The sequence below is a fragment of the Epargyreus clarus genome, unplaced genomic scaffold (assembly GCF_041222505.1).
Source record: "Epargyreus clarus isolate Ecla_fem2 unplaced genomic scaffold, WU_Ecla_fem_2.2 ptg000005l, whole genome shotgun sequence".
NCBI lineage: Eukaryota > Metazoa > Arthropoda > Insecta > Lepidoptera > Hesperiidae > Epargyreus > Epargyreus clarus.
The window spans coordinates 15,932,973-15,954,366 of NW_027332213.1; the positions used below are offsets into that span (position 1 = coordinate 15,932,973).

Consider the following 21,394-nt stretch of genomic DNA (forward strand, 5'->3'; position numbering starts at 1 on the left):
CGCACTCTATATTAATTAAGAGCATTCTTTTCCCGCCGAATACTTAAGACACTTTCACGGCGTTATTAATTACCAAACAGTACATTAGGATATGCGAACGTTCAGTTTTCAGCATCCACGTAACTTAATTGTTCGGTTTGTTATAAAATTAAATTAGAACATAATTATATGAGATGGTGCACGGTATCGGTTAGAGGGGGGCCTACATATATAGAGAAGACGCGACAGCCTAACAGCAACAGTGCCAGACGCGCATCACGACACATTTTACTTTAAAACTTATCGCACAACCGTCAGTGGATTTATTATCTGTGTTTCGGATTCTGTGATTTTGACGGTGAGTAATTCGCGCCAATGTGCATTGGATAATACGAGAATTAAATTTAAAAAATAATATTTCATTTTTACAATTAATTTATTTTTAAAAATAAAAAATAATTTCTGATAAAACAATTATTCTTATTTGTGCGTAACAAACAACTGTTATTAGAAGCACCTAGCAATTTTCAAATCGTGATTTATATAATTGTGGAAAACCAAACAATTGTCTATGGTTTTCAGAACTAATTTACTGACCGCAATAAAAAGTTTTTTATAGAATTTGATTAGAATAAATAAAGTTGTACGAGACAATGTGGAACTAGTAAAGTAACGAAAGTAATCTTTCACAGACATAATCGTCGGAGCAACGATAAGATGGCTCATATAAAACTTGTGGTAAGTTTTTCATATTATAAATTAACTCTACGCTTTTTTATTTTTATTAACCCATTAAAATTAACTATCGCAATGCTAACGGGTTTCTTATCAAGATAAAAAAGATAAAGATAATAATATTTTAATCAGTGGAACCACTGGTGTAATTTTAAAAATGTTAAATTTTAAATAATAAAACGCAATTCCTGTACATAACGAATTTATTATATTGCTTATTAATCTATAATTAAATTATTACGCAATGGAGGGAAACGGGAAATAAATGTATAAGAATGCTTTAATGTCCAAAACATGTTTAATCGTCAGACATAAATTATTAAACGTATTTAAATATAAGAATTTAACACAATTAATATATAATTACATATTAATTAAAACATTGAAATCTAAACATAAATTTGCCAATTGTCTAGAAACCCTCCCCAGTACTTGTCTATGAATTATGCCTAAAACTTTAAATATTTTTGCCACAGTAATAAACTTTGTTTATAATAAATTAATATATGTATAATGTATCCCTAACGTGCACTTCCGGGTCTGGTAACACACTCCAATTAATGTTGCTGTTAAAAACTGAAAGATGAGATAATACGGCTGTTTAAAATGCATGTATTCATACAATCTGCATGTATGAATTTAAAAATGTACTAAAACGGCAACGGGCGGAACATACAAATTATTTATGTAAATCTTGTAAAGGGTTTAATTAAAAATGGATATGTGCTTTTTATCATTAAGATATATTATTTTTTATATAGTTTATCTTACTATTACTCATATATGTATGTCAGTCGGTTTTTAAAAGGCTAGGCTAGTTCTCAGAGATGCCTTAGACTAAACAGACCTTATTGCTTATTTATTAATTGTTGAATTTCATAAAACACTGGTCAGTTAGAACAACTCAACCTATGGGAAGGTCCGACGTTCGAATCCAAGGATGCACGTCTAAATTTTAAAATTATATGCGAATTACAAATGATTTTCACTTGCCATAACAGTGAATAAAAATATCTTGAGGAAATCTATACTCATGATGAATCTTTAAAAAAAATCTTAAGGTTGTATGAAGTCTATCAATGGACTATACCCTTAAACCTTTTCAAAATAAATGGAGACCCGTACCCATAAGAAGGACAGTCATGGTCGACAAAGAATTCCATGCCCTATAGTGATTAATTAACACATAGTCCTATGTAACAGAAACCATGATCGTGTATTAAGATCAATGGCTTCCGTGACCAACAAATTGCTATGGTGGAACCACACGCACTTACACCATACTGTGCACGTATTATTGTTAGGAAATTAATATAAATAGCGTATACCGCATGCGGGCTACTCTGCGCTACTTTCGCAACTGCATCGTTTAGAAACTATTTTATTTATCACCTCACTATCATTCTATTAAATACATTTTAAAATTTACGTAAAGTATGGTTATGTAGTTAATAATGAAGCAAATTCGAAGTGCCTTAACAAATTCCTATGATTTTTTCATGAACATATCTGAATGAAGGTACGATAAGAAGGTTTACGTAAGAGTTGTAGTAAGTTGTTTTTAATACTAGACAAGCTCGATTTCTTATTTTTATTTCCAACTTGCTTTTTGCATACCTCGATGGAATATATTGGACAATATTGTATTATTGTAAGAACTCTTACCTAGCTATATTCATGCAAATAAATAATTCATTGATCGAACTCTACTCTGTCCCACTGCTAGGCATGTCTCTGCAACTTCATTCTAAAGTCATGTATGAATTTTAGAAAATATCTTTCAGACACAACTAATGTACAATTCCTTTGTAGTTTCTTAACATGTAAATGAATTTTATGTAGAATAATGTTGTTTGTAATCATTTAGATATGCTCCATAAACACACAATGAGTATTGTTATATAAATCTTAGAAGGCACAGAATAGCGCTCGGAATAATAATAAAATAAACAATCAAGACTTAATTAACAAGTGTAATTAATAACTCGAAGCCTGTTTATGTCAGGTTATTTTTAATAGATACTAACATATTATAACTGTAACACTTTTTTAGAAAACTCTTAGACGTATAGTTTAAAATTAAATTTTCTTCACGTTGTTTTCCTTCCTTGATATAGTAAGTGATACTTAATTAATTACTTGGGATTTGAACCTCGGACTCTTCGATGTAGAGGTTGAATTTCAAACCAGTCGACTGCATTCCTCCTCATAAAATTACTCCAAGTGACGAGGGAAGGAGGTCTCATAAAATTAATTTTATTTCGTAGCATTCCATCATTGTAAAACAACTACCACTTACTTAAATATGTATTGAGTACCCATAAAAGGAAAAATGCAGAAGTTTCTGCCATAATCGTAGTTACTCGAACTTAAACCTTGGGTAGATTAAAGCTCACTCGAGAATATTAAAGGAAATGTTAATAATATGTCGGAAGCTCCTTCATAAGATAGGAATCTGGTATTTATAACAACAGTATTAATAACCAATAAAAATACTCTATAAGGTTAGACATATAAATATCAATTGTTATTTTATGTGAGAATCTGCAACATAATAACAATTACAATTATACAGCACATACCTACATTAGGTAGCTTTATATTCCTTTCTTACAATATGATGTGTTTGATATTACGAAATGGGAAGAAATATTTTATCTGAGTCAGTCTGCAGATGAAATCTCGAACTTATCTATGATCATTATCATACCATATATATTAAAATACAATCTTGCGAACTCAGAACTTAATAGAATACAAATAATATACATATCATCACGTTTTCTATAAAATACTTAAAATTATGAATATGTTACATACATAGAATTGAGGTCACTATGCCAAGTTTCAAAGTAAGCATTTTTAAACTCATAATTATATTATTATTACATCGCAAAATTTATAAAAATACAAATATTTTAAAATTATAATTTTACACAGAGCTAAAGAAATTTTGATAGTTTTTATGTAGTGTACTTAGATAACTTTATTTAGGGTATTATAGGGTAATAACCCAAAAATGTGTATGGGCCTACGAATATTAAAAAAACTACATATCATACAAAGATTCCGGCATACGTCCTCGCGTAGACAGGCGAAGGGTAGACCACACCATGATTGTCAGCGTACACAATAGCAGCGCTAAGTGCCGAGTGGCGTTGCATCACACCAATTTGTGGCGTTGCGTCACGCCACCACGCGGCGACGCCGGGTCTTAGCGTACCTTAGGTCGAGATCTGGAAACTGTTATAGTATCTAGTCCTATTGATGTCTTACAAATATTTTATACAAAAAACGACCATAATCAGAAATTTTCCATTTTCCATTTATGATCGTATTAAACCTATTGACTAAGCTACCAAGATAGTTGAAAAATAAAAGTGAATTGGGTTTTGTGCTATTTTGTATTTATCTATTTATAAATAATTACATTTCACGAAGGTCACACAAAGTATAGATTTAGTTTGACAAGTATTTATTTTTTCCTAAAAAAAATCCAATATTTTATTTGCGTTTTTACGAGCACTTAAATCCTTGTATTATTTTATATCATTGTAAAGTAAATTGTAATATAATATTTACCCACTTTATCAGACCCCAATATTATGATGGGTAAATTACAAATATGAATATTTATACCTCTATTATCATATTAATAAGTCATATGATATTAATGGAAAGTTGTGGCAACGTATAACAATACATTACATAATAATTGCAGTAGGAATAGAATTTGCTGTACATAATAATGTGGAGATAAAAGTCTCTAACTAATATGGTTTTTATTTTTAGCCTCCGATGCAATGTGTTAAAAGGTTTTGTATGTCCGCCTTTGACATCGTAACTTTGAAATAGTTTGATTTTAATGCCTTCTCTACTCAAGGTTGTATTTACTAGGAGTAGATTATATTCTCAAAGACTTTTTAGCTGTTTTTCATTAAATAAAATACTTAGGTCTTATAATAGCGTGATCTATGTTTTAATATCGTTTTGTTCTCTACATTTCTTTATTTGTTCTTTGTATTTTTGGACTCCGTAAACTGGTCAAAATATGTAAATATTTTTTTAAAATAAGTCATGAGCCAAAAGTTGTCGACCCCTGCCCTACAACTTGACCCTATTGGCAATGTGGAGCACGCCGGACACTCCGCGCATCGCGGTCCGACCGAGAATAAAGCCTTCTTTCTAAGTTAATAGCCCTTCATCGTTGAACATTTACCAAGTATAATCGTATATATACTATTGTTAGCTATTTTTACTTCTATTAACAATATTCAATAACATAATCTAATACTTAATCTTTAATACTAATAATACTGATTGCCGCTAAGTCCTTTTGCCAACTACTTTTATCCGACAAATATTAATACATAGTTATTAAATAAAATGTTAATAAACTCTATTATTAATTCGTGCTATATAAAATTTTTCATGTAATTAAAAAAAAACTAAGCAGACTTACTCTTTTAAACCTTACATAAACTAATAGAAGAATATAAACTGCAAATAGTAAAGCTGTAGTAGTTTTATTACAACGAAAAAGTAGAAAACATCGTAAAAAAAAATATCTTCAAGCGTAGAGGTCATCCTCGTCCGTTATGTAGAACACGTGTCGGACAAAAAGGCAGTACCTCGTTAAACATGAACAAAGGCTTCAACGGACTGTCATTAGCATAAATCATTAAAAAACGAAAATGTGACAAAACTAGGTTTAAACTAAATTCAAAAATATTTGTTGTATCTATGTAGCAATCATGTTTCTTTTTCTAAAAAATATAAATGATTAATGTCATGACCTCAGATTTTCTTCTTTCTGCTAAACACGATCTGTCTAACGATAAAATGTCAAGAGACGCTTTATACTTTTAATGAAACTTTAACTTTGATCTCGTACTTACTTTGACGTCATAACGTTGTCTTTGACAGTGTTCAGAGTTAATTGAATTCTTGATATGAGCTAAAACTCCATAATAGAATAGTAGCTATGATACATATAAGTTAGTAACATTGACTCTGCTGTTTTCATGTTTCGTCGACTTGCTGCGTTTGGTCGCACTATCAAACCCACACGTTTTAGCAACTGCATTAATGCTGCATCACATATTTCATATTTTGCATATTTCGCAATGAAGCATTAATGCAGTCGCATATTTTAGTAGCTGCATCGAGTGTCTAAAAATAGTTAACGGCGATCAAACGTGCGCAGGGTGTAACATTCAATCTTTGCTTCTAGCTTACGAAAAGCAGCTAAAACGTTAATCGGTGAAGCATATCTGCTGAGGTTTATTTGCAGCTAAAATTAAATTTTTCATTCTCGAGGTAATAATAAGCAATAGAAAGTAAGAAGGCCAAGGTCATACAATATTTCCGCGGTGACGTAACACAGATTGCGTGGACGTTTGCCCATTACAGCACGCGCGGTAAATTCAAATGGAATAGCAAAACTATGTAAAACCTCCGGCTATTTACTGTTTTGTTTGCCGAAGTTACTTCATGTTAGTATTTGGCCACTACGTGCATTTTCTCTTCTATTTAGCACAACGGAACACATTTACTTAGGCCTTATCTGTGCTTTCTGCGTTATAACGTCAGAGTTTAAGCTACCGTGTTTTGGTTTGAAGTTTGTGGTAGAATAGAGATGCTTATACAAGACTCCAACGTAGTTATTAACTCAACTGCGGCCGATAAATTAAGACTCTAAATTTACCTAGGGTTGATTACAGATGTCAAAGCAGCCTCGTTTACAACTTCTATAATAACAAAAAACGTGTAATGCATAAACTATTGTTTTATCAATTTTATTTTACTAACTAAAAGCCACTAGTTCGTCAGGTCTGGCGCGTTATCGCTGTGTATAATTAAATTATCGAAAATGCATAATAAATAATCACTTTATTGTAAAAGGTTATCTGTGTAGCACTAATTTTATGAATATTTTAAATGGCAAAAATGCAGTAGCTTATACATAATGGGAAGCACATTTAAATCATATGAGATAAGCACTAAAGAAAAATAATCAACTGTAACGATAATTAAACTAATCTTTTCAATCGAATCTTAATGCTCATCAAAGCAAGTTACTTCAGGTTAAAAAGTACTCGATTCTTATTAAATCTTTTCTCACGATTAAGATCAATGTGAAAACATACATAGATTAAGCCACTTAAAGCTTCCTCCTATAGAAACGTCGATTCTTTATCTTACCGCAGAAAAATACAAAGTTCACTGTATGCTCATTATCGAAGCTTCCTAGATTCATCATTAAACCTAATGGTTACTTTACCTCGTTGATTCTAAAATTGTATAATGCACATACTTTTGTATTCGCAAATAGCTTTTGACAAAATGTGACTAAAAGTTTCCGCGTTTCTGATAATCAAATAGTTCTTAACAAACAATTAGTGTAAAAACAATTAAAGACAAATGTCTAAAACATAAACAATTCGATGTATATGTTAGTATGCGATAGTTTTATTGCCAAAGACAAATAGGTCCGCCAAGGCGGAACTTTGGGTCCTGTATTGTTTAATGTATACAGCGTGACAGTTGCATAATGAACATCATTATACGTGTATGTATACAAATTATTAAAATCCATCATGTGTTCTGATAGCGTGATATCATTAATTATCCCACCTAACGCCATTGTCGCAAAACCTAAGTGTTCTCATTCACTCGCATTAATAATTTGCGTTTAGGCAGTTTCTCCACTTTCTTACAAGCACAGACAATGTAGAGGCGACAATTCTCTAATGTGCCATTGTCGGTGTTTTGGTGATCATCATTAGAGCTGGTGCGTTGACATCGATGCATAGGCTAGTGCTTAGATCGTTTGCGGTTTCGTAATTCATTCGTAAAAGTGGAAGTTCACTTTCGATATTAAAGTTCGTTTGTGAGTCTGAAAGTGAAGAGTCTGACATTTAGTTTTTTGCTTTGACTATTTAGATTACAATTTCGTTCTCAATGTTTACACGTTTATACCCGTTCCGTTATGCATAAAACTTTCTATTTAACAAATTAGTTTTATGGTGCTCAAATTACAATATCAACTTACTATTATAATTAATTTAAATGAAATATTATGCGTGTTGTTCTTTTTAAAATCTATGAAAAGGACTTAGATAGCGTATCGTGATACTTTCGCAATTAAATTTATTGAAATAACAGCACAAGATGGATAAAAAATTAACATAAAATTATATTAAATACGACGCACTGCCGCAAGTAACAGCCTAGCTCTTTTCAATAGCTATTTTCTAACATACATATTGATAAATACATAAATCGCAACTACTTTTTATTTTATTAATGGACCAGAAAACCATCAGTAAGATATTAACTCTATGGGTTCCTGCAGACTAGCTACTTTTAGCAGCCACGACGATATAGCTGTTTATCGAAAGCTAAATGCAACGATCCAAAATAAATTAAAATATAATCATAAACACCGCAGATATTAAAGTCCGTTATTAATATTCAATCTATCCAACGTTACCTACCAAAGACGGAAATTTTATCATTTTAGTAGGCAGCAACTGTGAACCTAAAAATGCCTACGAAGGAAAACATTTAATAGAATAATTAAATATAAAGACCGTAAAACGTAAAAAGTCGCGGTGACCGGTGATCTTACTCACTACTTCGAAAACGATAGAACGTAAAAATGCGCGTTTTCTACCACAAACGCACGCACATAATCGCCAAAACATGCTACTTCATTGCAATCGCTAAAACGCGCTAAAAGTATCTAGTCTGCTATAACCGTAACCAACGTTCCTCAATGCGGCCGAGATCCAACAAAAGCTTCATTTATAAAATGCTCTTTCATTTATTTCTCTCGCCGACGCTTTCATCCCCTTTGATCTAACATCTCCGTAAAATATTACGGAGATGAGATCACAAATATGTGATGTTTTGTGTATCTGTATGAAATATCAACTAGAAAGGTCGTGTTATTACACTCGCTAGCTTCAGATTATCTTTCGTGTATATAGAAACGGTGGAAATGATAATTTGTTTCGCGTTATGTGACAATAAATGTTACACATGTATGATAAAAATATTTTTCTGTCTTTTTTTCTTTGTGAGTTTGTGGCAATATGTTTTTTTTATTCAGTGATGTTATTTCATGTTTTAAAACAGTCAACCATAATGCGCTCTTTCCAAAATTATGACTTGAGTTATTATAATAAAATTTGCATAATTATAATAATTTGTCTCTCGATTGCTTATTGAATCTTCATAAAATTTGGAATAATAATTTTATTTATTCAAAGTCTTTACAGGTATTCAAATTGATTTCATTCTAATTTTATGAGTTACGTACGTAGTAACTATTTATTAATCTGTGGTTACGTACAACTTTAATTAAAAATTACATTACTAATTTTCTAAGTGTTTCGGTCATTTTAATATTTTAATTAAAAAATAATATAAAATCGTAAATTGCAACAGACGAGTTAATAAAACCGTAATAACCACATTTTTGACCACAACAACCTATTACGTCACGAATGAAAATGTACCCTTAACGAAGTAATCCATATTGATGAGCAAGAGCCGAATTTATGGCTTATTCCGAGAGAAACTTCACGCTCGCTGATTAAAAGAAAGTGGCGCATGTGACAGTACGTCTACCGAGTACCTAGAAACAATACTAGGCCACGACATAAAACCTGGGTCATAGTTCACACAGCCTATTTACGCGCATAACTTTATGTAATGTTTATCTACGTTAGAATCTCGCGTGTGCAGCGTACATTACTGGTTGTAATTGGCGGTAATTGTAACGCGTGCGCAGTGACCGGCAATGGATGGCGGGCTCGCTGTCACGGTGCGCCGACACTTTTACTTTCGCCGTGTACAGTACGCACGTGACTAATGTTATGTCATTCACATTATTCATATGTTTTGCGTGAATTTAAAATGTTAGAATTTGTCTTACTTTTTTTTGGAATTATGTATGTCGTTTCGGTTTGTGGTTTTGCTGCATGTTATTAGTAGAAACTATTAATATTCATTGTTCATTATGAGTATTACGACCTAATTTTCCGTTTTCATTATAACCTTTTGAAACGTACCCAAAATTAAGACATGCTGGAAGTAACAATGTTACAATCCATTTGATTCTATGTGGTATGTATGTGTGGTTGTACATAATCAACCTATGAACGGTTAGTTTGGTTGCTACATACCGTGTTACATTGAAACATTTCTTCATTACACTTAATCAAAGATCCGAATATAAAAACAGCTTAGTCATAACTCAATTTGCAGAAAAATCATATGACCTTTTAACATTTCCTTAAATCTCTAAAGTGAAAAGTGTCAGAAAAACGGCGCAATTTCATAGGAAAGTGCCGGCGGCATTGTGCGCGGGTTCCGCGAGAGACGCCGCGCGACTTACTTCCTGTGCACGGAAAAACTATTTCATCTTTACCGATGATTGAATGGGTGAACTTGTGAACCTTATACGAAAACGTAAACAATAAATATCACAATACATTTGGCAAGCTCTAGGATTTTTTTAAAGGATAATAATAAATAACTTTTAATGACTATCTTTTTGACGATTTTTGTAGTGTATCTAATGTAACTAATGTTACTTTACCATGTATCCAAATCTTAAATTTGCAATGATAACAATAGATAAAAAACATATCTATTCTAAATCACGGCTTATTTGCAATTTTGACGACTTTTCGGAAAACTAGACTCTATTTGGATATGCACAAGGTAACGCCAAACATATCTTTAAGAAAATCAGTCATTTCCAAATGACAATACAATTTTCATAACCTCAATCTAATTAAATATAGATAACTAGCTTCATTGTTCATCACTCGCATATTTTCGCAATAAAATACGAACTGAACACAAAAGAATTAATAAATAAGATGCTTCGTAATATCCGTCCTGTCATTCGTGGATTGTATCTGAAAATAATTAGAATGCGAGGAACACGGTTGCAAATTGGATTTGCACAATTTGGAACAATACGGCGCCGTTGCGCACTCTGTTCCCATGTGTGTTCCCGTGAGACGTCGCACATTCTAACGTCGGTTTGATGTATGGGGCCTTTGCTATGGGTAGTCTTGCCAAACATTGTGTTAAAAGAGATAGGAACAAATAAACAAAGTATTAAAATAGTATCGTCTATTTTATATAGGTCTTTGTTGGTAATTGAATCAGAAACTACATAACGGGTTCATAAAATAACTACTTTTTTATACGCATTGTTAATAATGATGATTTTTGTTTATGTATCGGACTTTTCAGTTATTAGTTAGTAGTTAGCAAATTTTATTTTTATTTTATCTTTCTACCATACTGCACTAGATGTAAGTTATGTTTAATTTAATTCTATATATAGAAGTGACCCCGAGCGAAAAGTCATTTTTGGTGTCCGATCATATCTGCTAATTGCAACCGGAAATAATTTACTCAGTGTGTTACGAATGCACTTTTACTCATAGCATTTTTTTACTTGTTATGACTTAGTAGAATATGCAATGCAATATAAGGTTTAAAATATTAGATACTAGTCATAGCCCACCGCGCTGGCTAAGAGCGAATTAGGAGACTTTACACTTCTTAGATTTTTTAAGAACACTTAGTTATGTTAATATCCTCACGATGTTTTTGTCATCGTTAAAACAAGTGATAATATATTTCTAACACGAATGTCGATAGACGATCCAGAGGCTGAGTTCCTTCCAACTAGGCTATCACTGCTTTGTATATCCATTTCTCATCAACCTATCACTGTCCCATAGCTGGGCACGCCCTCTCAGAATGAGAAGGATTAGGCATAGTCCACCGCTAGCCAAGTGCGTATTGGTACACTTCACATAGCTTTTGAAAACTTTTTTTATATCCATTACCTACATATTATATAAACAGATGCCCGTCTCCATTCCGTTCTATTCCGTTTATTCCCCGCTGAATCATCTCATCTCGCGCTGACGCAACAAGATGCGTTTACACTACAAATGTCAATGCTCACTAACTTCCGCCTCTCCTCTGAGGCTTTAACGATTTATGGTTATGTGCCTTAACTTTATAGCTTATATGAGTGACATAAAATCATAGTTATAATAGCGTTTTGTGAATCGAGTCATTGAAGTATGTTTGGCGTTTTTGGTTTTGACATTAGTGCTACAAGGCTAAATGCTCACTACTTATCCTGTACGTTAATCAAATAGCTATTACGCCTCTATTAGTACCACTAAGTTCAAAATGAGTTGTGGAATTATCGTGAGACAAATAACACATGAATGTGGTGTTATACTTATACAGTAACATAAAAGCATCAATATTATTTCGTGAATATTTTAGAAGGGCAACTAAGAGATAAAATTTGGAACTATAACAGCCCTGCATGATAACTTTATAAAGCCTCTTTCCAAGGAAAGGTTTATGACCAAGAACGCAGATAGATATGTACGAAAACTCCAAATACATTAAACACATTTTAATATAAATTGATTTTACGTTATGTAACGTTACCGTATGAACGTAACAACAAAACTACAAACTCATTATGAGCGCCCAAGCTTACTAATGACTATTTAAAGAACAAAAACTTACAATCACTTACAATGTACAAATAGTGCTTAGTAAAAAAACAATTAAGGACATTCCGATTCCCACTGTAAATATGGCTACACAATCGCTACAAAGTAATGTAGCGAAAAGAAGTGTTGCCAGTCCACGAAGGGATTTAAATAAATTTGCATGTTCTATCGCTGTACGCCTCCGCCATTGTTCTGTTGCCACACGATGGCGCAATCGACTCGCGGTTTTGCCTCGCTTTTTGGTCACTTTGCCATGTTTAAGGTTTTTTCAAACTTAGTATTCATTTTTTTAGATTTTATTTAAAAACTACATATGCTACTTAAAGATACTACTTATACTACTAAAAGAGATAAAGCAATCAAAAATCCAATAATAAGCTATCTAAAAAAAACATAAAAGATAAAACATATTGACATAAAAATACTAAATAATTTTGACGTAAATACAAAAAGAAGAAACCCCATCTATATTTACGTACAAAATGTATTTAATTCAATTCAATTTAGTAGCTACCATTCATATCTTTTGTTTCTATAAAATTACCTAAGTCTAATACAGAAGCTTGAAAAAGCAATTATTTTAAGAAGACATTAATTTCATTTATGGCTTCTTGAGACTTCCTTACAAACCTTAAAAAGCTCTATTTGCAAAAGCCCTTAAGTCATTAACAGTAATGATTCACGGTCTTTATTTGCGAGTGTTAATGTTCCACTAATGTACTTCTTATCTGAGAGCTATATCATTGTCGCTTGCTAACTTGTAAGCAAATTCATTGTTTCGGCTTAACTGGTTTGTTTTACCAAAGCTTATGGTCATGGCTTTTGTTTATAGTGTTGTACGACATCATTATTGTTGTTGTACATCATTATTAGTGTTGTATTTCATTCGCTTGTTTAAGGGTTATTAATTTTATATTCCATCCACATAACGAATTTCTTTTTAATGTATTTATTTAGTGATGCTAAAATAACATTATCAAATCGATTACTGACATAATTATATAGTGTGATTCCCCTTTTAATACCTTTTCACCTTTTAATACCTTTCAATTTTTAGCGCGTAATTTTAAGAGATCTGCTAACTTATTTATTAAATTCATCCTATATACAAACGATGTATGTATTTATTAACTATTGTGTCTTCACAATTACACAACACTCAACAACTTATTGTAATAAATGCCTTTTTGTTTTTACATGCAATAACGACAAATAATCGCAATACTCGAAAACTTTCCAAAATACCTTCAAATAAACAATACCAAACGGACATCCGTGATGACCAAATTCCTTTATTCTCCTTGATGTAGAGATAAAACAAGTAAAATATCCGAAAGTGAAAATTTACGACATTACAATGCACGCATCGCCTACGAATGTTCGCGTTAAGGTAAAATTCTCGATTTTGGAGTAAACATAAAAAATTTCACTCGTCCGTTTGATCTGGAGACACGTGACTGGTATGTTGATGGTGTAGTAAAAGCGTTGCTCTATTCCTTTAGAAAGTTCACAAGATGCCGCCATCTCGTAAATGGTGAAGAATACTGATTTAAATGAAATAAGGTAACTAAACATGCAGTCCACCTGATTGTAAGTGGATACAGCATGGACATCTTTAATTAACCCCAGGTAGGAGGGTCCTACTTGAGATCGGTCACAGATGCGTTGCGACCTTGACAACTAACTTAGAACGCATCATATCCTACCCCATACATTTACCAATAACGCAATAATGCTGACACTACTGTTATAAAGCAGAAATGGATGAAGTGGTGGTGCCCAAAAGTCTACCTTCAAAGTTACGAACTAAACACAAATATCATAGTACAATAACTTTAATCCATGATTAGTTAACTAGTTTGTAAAGTTTGTCGGTTATTAGTCAACGTTTACGATCAAACGAAGCCTGATCAAAGGGCTCCAATGAGTACCTGCTCAACTAATTATGTTAAAGGGGAACGCGTCCAAAATTCAAAATCGCTTAAAACGATGAATACTAATGCGAAATTACCCAGTTTAATTTGGCTGTCAACTCTGTTTTGTAGTTAAATTAGGCTTGAGGGCTCGTAAATAAAGTTAAATATTGTATTTTTGTGACGTCATCTCTTCTCAACATATTTTACTGTACCCCGTAGTAGACTGAGTAATTATTATATCGGTATTTTTAATAAAATAAAGTCAAAATGGAGCATACTGTCCAACTGATAGCAGACTGACATAGACACTACAGCTCATGTTTATGGTATAAGCCCCAAATAAGATTGGAGTCCTGCCTCTAAGGAATAAGTTAGAACTTTTATATACATGTCTTTGTAATACCACACTACCCACTACCCTTCAAATAAATAATACAGCGTTTAATATTACTGTAAGGTAAATATAATACCAGCATTCAGGTGACTAATAACTTAAGAGACATAGATATCTATTTCGAGTCTTTAGCTTCTTCAATGTAGAAAATATCTTAATCTCAATTGAGGTAATTCCCTTTCAATGAACCTTCATTGATTCAAGGTTCGAACCTTTAACCTAAGGTCCCTGCGGTTAAGGCCACAAACACTTACATACACTCCAATCCTACCCCTTAAGTGAACGATTTAGAAGCAGATGGCAGCGCCGCAGCCTCACCTTGGGCCTGTCGCAACGGTTTGCGTAAAGTCATTAGAAGAGGATAATTGTCGCGCCAGGCACGCACATTCGGCTCGTGACCAAAACTTGGTGCTGCTCGCAGCTCGGTGGGAACTGGGTGACTCGGTCATGTTTCAGAATTTAGATGCGACAAAACTAATTATAACTTAGAGAGGCGCTCTAAATGGAACGGAATATAACGGAGTATCTGAGGTATCACGCATAGACCATTTTAATTACAATGCATGATAAATTAATGATTCCAAGGACACCTTAAATTAGTCGCAGATAAAACGCCCTATGTACACAAAAATACTTGATACGTGTTATACCATCCTTTAATATTAAACATAGCAACGCTACACTGGTGCTCTATGAACAAGAACTCTACCAAGTCTAAACTATAAGTTTGATGGACTTGTTAGGTATCGATTTCTTCAAAAATAGCTACACAGTACGACTCCTTATGCTGTAGTCTCTCGAAATACACATGTACGAGACTCGTAAAACTTAGAACGGAAATCTTATTTAACTGCCTGCCTGGCCGAGTATCAAAATCGAGACCCACTACGTGTCAAACCTATATAGTGATTGAATCAAGCGGGTTATTGTGATAAACCTTTCTATTATTATTACCATAAGTCCTCACAAATTTTCCCAGCTATAAACAATGTCATATGTCGTAATCTGATACCTCATTTCTCCAAGGTCCTAATTCAGAAAATCTTGAGGTCAATTTATTCTTGGCTTGAGTGTAAGTGGCAATTTGCCAATGTATTGTCCGCCGTGCCGCAAAGAAAGGACTCCTTATTGGTGCGAACCTTGGCATTCAAATACATACCTAATATCGGTCTTGTTGGCACTAAATGTTTGCTTTTGGAAAACCCGCTCAACAAAATGTATATAACAATGATAAAGTAACCAGAGTGATATTCTGTCAGATCATTTTATATTCTTTAAGTTAAAACAGTCATTAAATGTTAAATTCGTTATTCTTAAAATCAATAGTGCCGGAGGCGTCATTTTCATGTGTAGAGATGAATGAGATATTTTTAAGGAATACTAATATTATACAAGTAATTCTATATACGACATATTGCTATGACTAATCTTCTTAGGATTAGCGTCTCGAAATTCGAAGTATAATTTTTCGAAACCTGAATTTATTTGTAATCAGTCTTATCACAGGTGCCTATATTCGAATTTGTGTTTCATTTTCGAGTATTTCACAAAATACTGTTAAATTAACTGTCTAAATTTTATTTCTAATCACATGACATTATCCGGCCTGTCCATTTTGTGGGAAATCCCTGTGGAGCGATATATTCTGAACCATATCGAATTTAGCGAATACAGAGTTAAATGTAATTTTTCCGAAATTTAATTTATACCTTTTTCGAATTATACAACGTTATTTATCAAATTGGTCGCTTTTAGAACTACTGTTATACATATCACTATGCCTAACACTGAAAATAATATATTAACTAACTCTACATTTTTTAAAATTGCTTAAAGGTGCTTAAAATAGTATTAATGTTATTTTGCTTGATTACCTACCCAGATTAATTATTTTTATGATGGTTAATACATACTAGTGTATGATTTACATGTCTTTGTACTCGAAAGAAATAACAGTTTATGTACCTTACCTAAATAACAATTTGAAATCGTAACCGACATTTCCGTTTGACTCTTCCAAACACTAAAGTTTACCTTTTTTTTTAAGCTGAAGTATTCTAATGTATTAATGTTAATAATTGTGTCTTTTCCAGTTGGTGGTGACGCTGGTGGCGTGCGCGCTGGCCGCCGCCACTCCTCGGAAGCACAACAAGCGAGATGGTAACCACTCTACACTATTTGTCTTTCACTCAGAAACAACAGCTATCACTCACAAAACATACGAGTACTTTTAATCCTTTTGCCAGTTGCTTTCTAGTGCTTAAAAATAAACATTAAATCGACACTACGAAATCTTAAGTTATGGTGACTCAACACAAAAATTAATACGCTTCTTTTCTATAGCGAAACGAATACCTTACGAGCAGTACCTACTGACGTTCAAAAAAGTGATATCTTAATCAATTTTTATTGAATGAGATTTAAATTTGAAATTACCGTAATAATACAAGTTAATAATTTCATTTTTTATACTTATACCTATAACGTAGCCCTTAATGTAGCTTACTATGTCCAATCATTATCATTTTGACATTGGAAATGAAAGAAACAAAAACAGAAATTGGCACTGATCATAGTGTATGTTTCTGAGTGAAAGGTCCCTCCGGCAGCCTCCGCTACGATCTCGGTCACTGCATGTAAACATTATGTATGTTTGGCCACAATTCATATGCGCACATTATTTAAATTTTGCATTATTGCTTCAAAATTTGCAAACATTTAGTCATTTAAGATTACATGGGCTAAACTTTAAAGTGCTTTATGTAATTGAATATCAATAGCCATTCAGGTTTAGGAGACAAAGTGAAGATTATAAGGCAGACTTGAGGTGTTCCTACTATGCTTGGAAAGTCATCACCACAAGACTCCTATTTGTGGATGATAACAGACGTAAATTTACCGCGGTGATCACATTATCACAACTATAATAATTTGTTTTAAGAAATAAAGACACCAACAAAACTTTATTAAATTTCGTAGCGGAGGACATAGAATTAATTGTTTACATCATAAATTTAAGCGCCGATACCTTTGTTCGCAGCGCCCTTGAGCTCGTCGTACCTGCCCCCGTCCAGCGGAGGCCACCCCTCTTCCTCCTACGGTGCTCCGTCTAGGCCCTCCAGCAGCTATGGCGCCCCCAGGCCCTCGTCCAGCTACGGCGCCCCCAAGCCCTCGTCTAGCTACGGAGCCCCAGCCCCATCATCGAGCTACGGAGCCCCATCTTCAAGTTACGGTGCCCCATCATCTCGTCCATCATCCAGTTACGGAGCACCTAGGCCTTCCGGCTCCTATGGCGCCCCCGCACGACCACCCGCGACCAGCTACGGTGTCCCCACTGGACCCTCCACCTCATACAATGCTCCGAAACCATCGGGTTCTTACGGTGCTCCTAAGCCTTCCAGCACATACGGTGCCCCATCTTCCGGCTCCTTTGGAGGTGGTTCTCTCTCGAGCTCTTACGGTGCTCCAGCGCCATCTAGCTCGTATGGTGCCCCATCATCCGGTGGCTCGTTCAGCGGCGGCTCCTTCGGAGGCGGAGCTCCTTCAAGCTCATACGGAGCACCATCATCCGGCTCCTTCGGAGGTGGAGCTCCTTCAAGCTCATACGGAGCACCATCCTCCGGCTCCTTCGGCGGAGGTTCCCCTTCAAGTTCGTACGGCGCTCCGGCCCCATCTTCCTCCTATGGTACCCCTTCGTCATCTTACGGCGCCCCTTCTTCAGGACATGGTAGCTCCGGCTTCAGCTCGGGCGGCAGCAGCGGTTTCGGTAGCTCCGGCCACGGCAGCAGCGGCTTCGGAAGCAGTGGATTCGGTAGCAGCGGCCCCTCCTCCAGCTACGGCACTCCCGCCATATCCGCTCCCTCCAGCAGCTACGGCACTCCCTCTGGCTCGTACGGCGCCCCGGCCCCATCCAGCAGTTACGGTGCCCCTAGCAGCGGCGGTTCAGGTGGTCATGGCTCTGGCGGACACTCATCGGGCGGCTCCGGCGGATACTCCTCTGGAGGACACGGTTCCGGCGGATACTCGTCTGGAGGCAGTTCCGGTGGCTACTCGTCTGGAGGCGGTTCCGGTGGATACTCCTCCGGAGGACACGGTTCCGGCGGATACTCGTCTGGAGGCAGTTCCGGTGGCTACTCGTCTGGAGGCGGTTCCGGTGGATACTCCTCCGGAGGTCACGGTTCCGGCGGATACTCGTCTGGAGGTAGTTCTGGTGGCTACTCATCTGGAGGCGGTTCTGGTGGATACTCGTCGGGCGGCTCTGGTGGACACGGTTCTGGTGGATACTCTTCAGGCGGACACGGTTCCGGTGGTTACTCGTCGGGAGGCAGCTCCGGTGGATACTCTTCGGGCGGCTCCGGTGGATACTCGTCCGGCGGTTCCGGTGGATACTCTTCGGGTGGTTCCGGGGGATACTCGGGAGGCCACGGCTCCGGCGGACACGGGGGCTCGGGCAGCCATGGGGGCTCGGGCGGCTACTCCGGCGGAGTGCCCGCCACCATCAGTCAAGGCTACGACTCCAACGGCGGCTATGTGTATTAAATTCCTACATTCGATATTCCCATAAATTCCATTTACTGGCTATTAATGTTTTCTACAACTACCGACAGTATCCAAAAGTAATTCGATGACGAATGTATAAGCTAAATCAGAGTTGTTTTGATCAATATTTATATTAGATAACTATAATGTAAGCAAGAAGTGTAAAAGTATCTAAGATAACCATCAAGTCTCTCTATTTATTTAGTCAGCTTCGAGACGCCGGCACGCTCGTACGTTCGTTTCTGAACGATAAGTATTATTATATTATTATTGTAATAAAGAACTGTACAAAATTAGTGTAAGTACGAAAATATTTTGTATAAATTAAAATTTTGTAAATAACAATATGATGTCTTATTTAAAATTTCCTTCTCTTAGTGAAAATAACATGCACTTTACATATTCCATCCATTTAGTAGTAGGTATTGTATCTACTCCACCATAAATTTCTGAAGTAAAACTTTTGAAAAACTGAAATGCTATACTTACCAAGATTAATATTTAACCGATTTCGAAAAGGAGGAGGTTCTGTATTGCCTGTATTTTTAGTACATATTGATGACACTACACTAATATTTATTTCTAATGCATATCATACCGACTAAAGGGGAATTTAGGAAAAGAATAGGCCAACATACTATAAGTTTATTTACGTCGCAGAGTTCACAACATTACACATTTTTACACATTTCAAATATTCAACAAGAACTAGGTATAAGTCAATATAGGTATATCTACTGGCTAACAGTGGACCGATCACTTCCCAAAATTATTGCGATGACTAAACTGAGTTATTAACTAAACTACAGTAAATAATGGAAGATAGTTATTTATTCTGTATAATTAAGTTAATAAAATACTGTGCAAGTATCCATTGAAAAAAATATAATTAGTATTTTTTTAAACGAGTAACTTTTTAAATTTTAATTGTAAATATATTGGCAAATAATCTTTAAATTATGTAGTAAAATTCACAAGATAAATTTGATTTATATTTATTATAGTAGTAATTGAAAGTATGTTATAAAAATATACTATTTTAATTTAATATATTCCTTTTTAATAGTTATTTTAATTTTAAAGAAAGTACATGAATAAAGGAACATACGAGTAGAGTAGTGTCCACAATATATTTTAGGAAGCGACTCCGAAGAACAACAACGATACTAGAGCTACGCTTAAAAATATCTGATATGTATCCAATACACTAGATACTATACATATAATATGATATGTTTACATTTACAGTAGTCACAGAAACATGATATGTATCGGTTCAAAGTCTTAGCGAAGTATATACGAAGTAGGCAGGTGACTAAGTATCACATTAATCGTTAAATATTTGCAATATATCTATAAACTTTCGATCTAAACATTAATAATGTCTATGCATAATATAACGACATACAAATTCGCAAAAGCTAACCATCCAATATAATTCAATACTGATTTTACAAAGAGATTCAAAACACGTCATAAAAGCGTTAAATTTTGAAAATACACCGATTATGTGAAAGAGATGGAGACACTCGGGGAGGATATACAGATAATATACCAATTGAACACCAATACACATTAACCTACTATATTTAATTTCAAAGAAGTGGCACTGGCCAGTGTTCCTGCTTCTGAACTATTATCGACCGAAGACTAAATTCGACCATAGATTACAAATTCATTTGAAAGTGCGGGATCCTTGTATAACACGTACAAAAGTTGCCATCGCATACAACACATCAGGGATGACCGTTATTAGTTGAGTTTTTTGGTAAATCGTTTTAGACTTCGAATCTATTTAAAAATCGATGGTTTACGAAGAATCGTTTGCGTGTATTAGAATAACAATCATTTGCTTATTGCGTGCATTATATTACGACTACATTGATATATAATGTAAATTATACATGTTCAAAGACCTGCACTCTTAATATACTGTCAGTCTTACGCCCATTCGCACGAGCGTTTAAAAAACTTTGCGTTACCGCCGCCCTTGGCGACTTTCTTTATGTATTTGATGTATTCGAATAAACATTTACCGTCCAGAGCTTAAAATCCGACACAAAACTATAAAAGAGCGTCGCGCATTAAAAGCGCAGCGAATTAATTACTCAGACACGTATTTTTAATTCCAACGCTTTTTAATACGCGTTAATAAAACGCCCGTGCGAACGGGGGTTAAGGAATAAAAGTCGCACATTCTTATGGGCGAATTGTTTCTACCTTCAAACTGCACAAGCAGTATAATTGATACATAT

At 34.8% G+C, this 21,394-nt stretch overlaps 1 protein-coding gene across 2 annotated transcripts; it reads left to right on the plus strand.

The window, feature by feature from the left end:
- Nucleotides 1-201: 201 nt before the first annotated feature.
- Nucleotides 202-19,484, plus strand: Muc91C (Mucin 91C). 2 transcript variants are annotated; one of them, XM_073073356.1, is made up of 4 exons: nt 202-337; nt 672-717; nt 16,694-16,760; nt 17,620-19,484. In XM_073073356.1, the coding sequence occupies exons 2-4, from the start codon at nt 697-699 to the stop codon at nt 19,137-19,139; spliced, it is 1,608 nt and encodes a 535-aa protein (XP_072929457.1). In that variant the 5' UTR covers nt 202-337; nt 672-696; the 3' UTR covers nt 19,140-19,484. The 2 variants fall into 2 exon arrangements, with proteins under 2 accessions (XP_072929457.1, XP_072929458.1); XM_073073357.1 differs by having other exon boundaries at nt 17,641-19,484.
- Nucleotides 19,485-21,394: the final 1,910 nt, after the last annotated feature.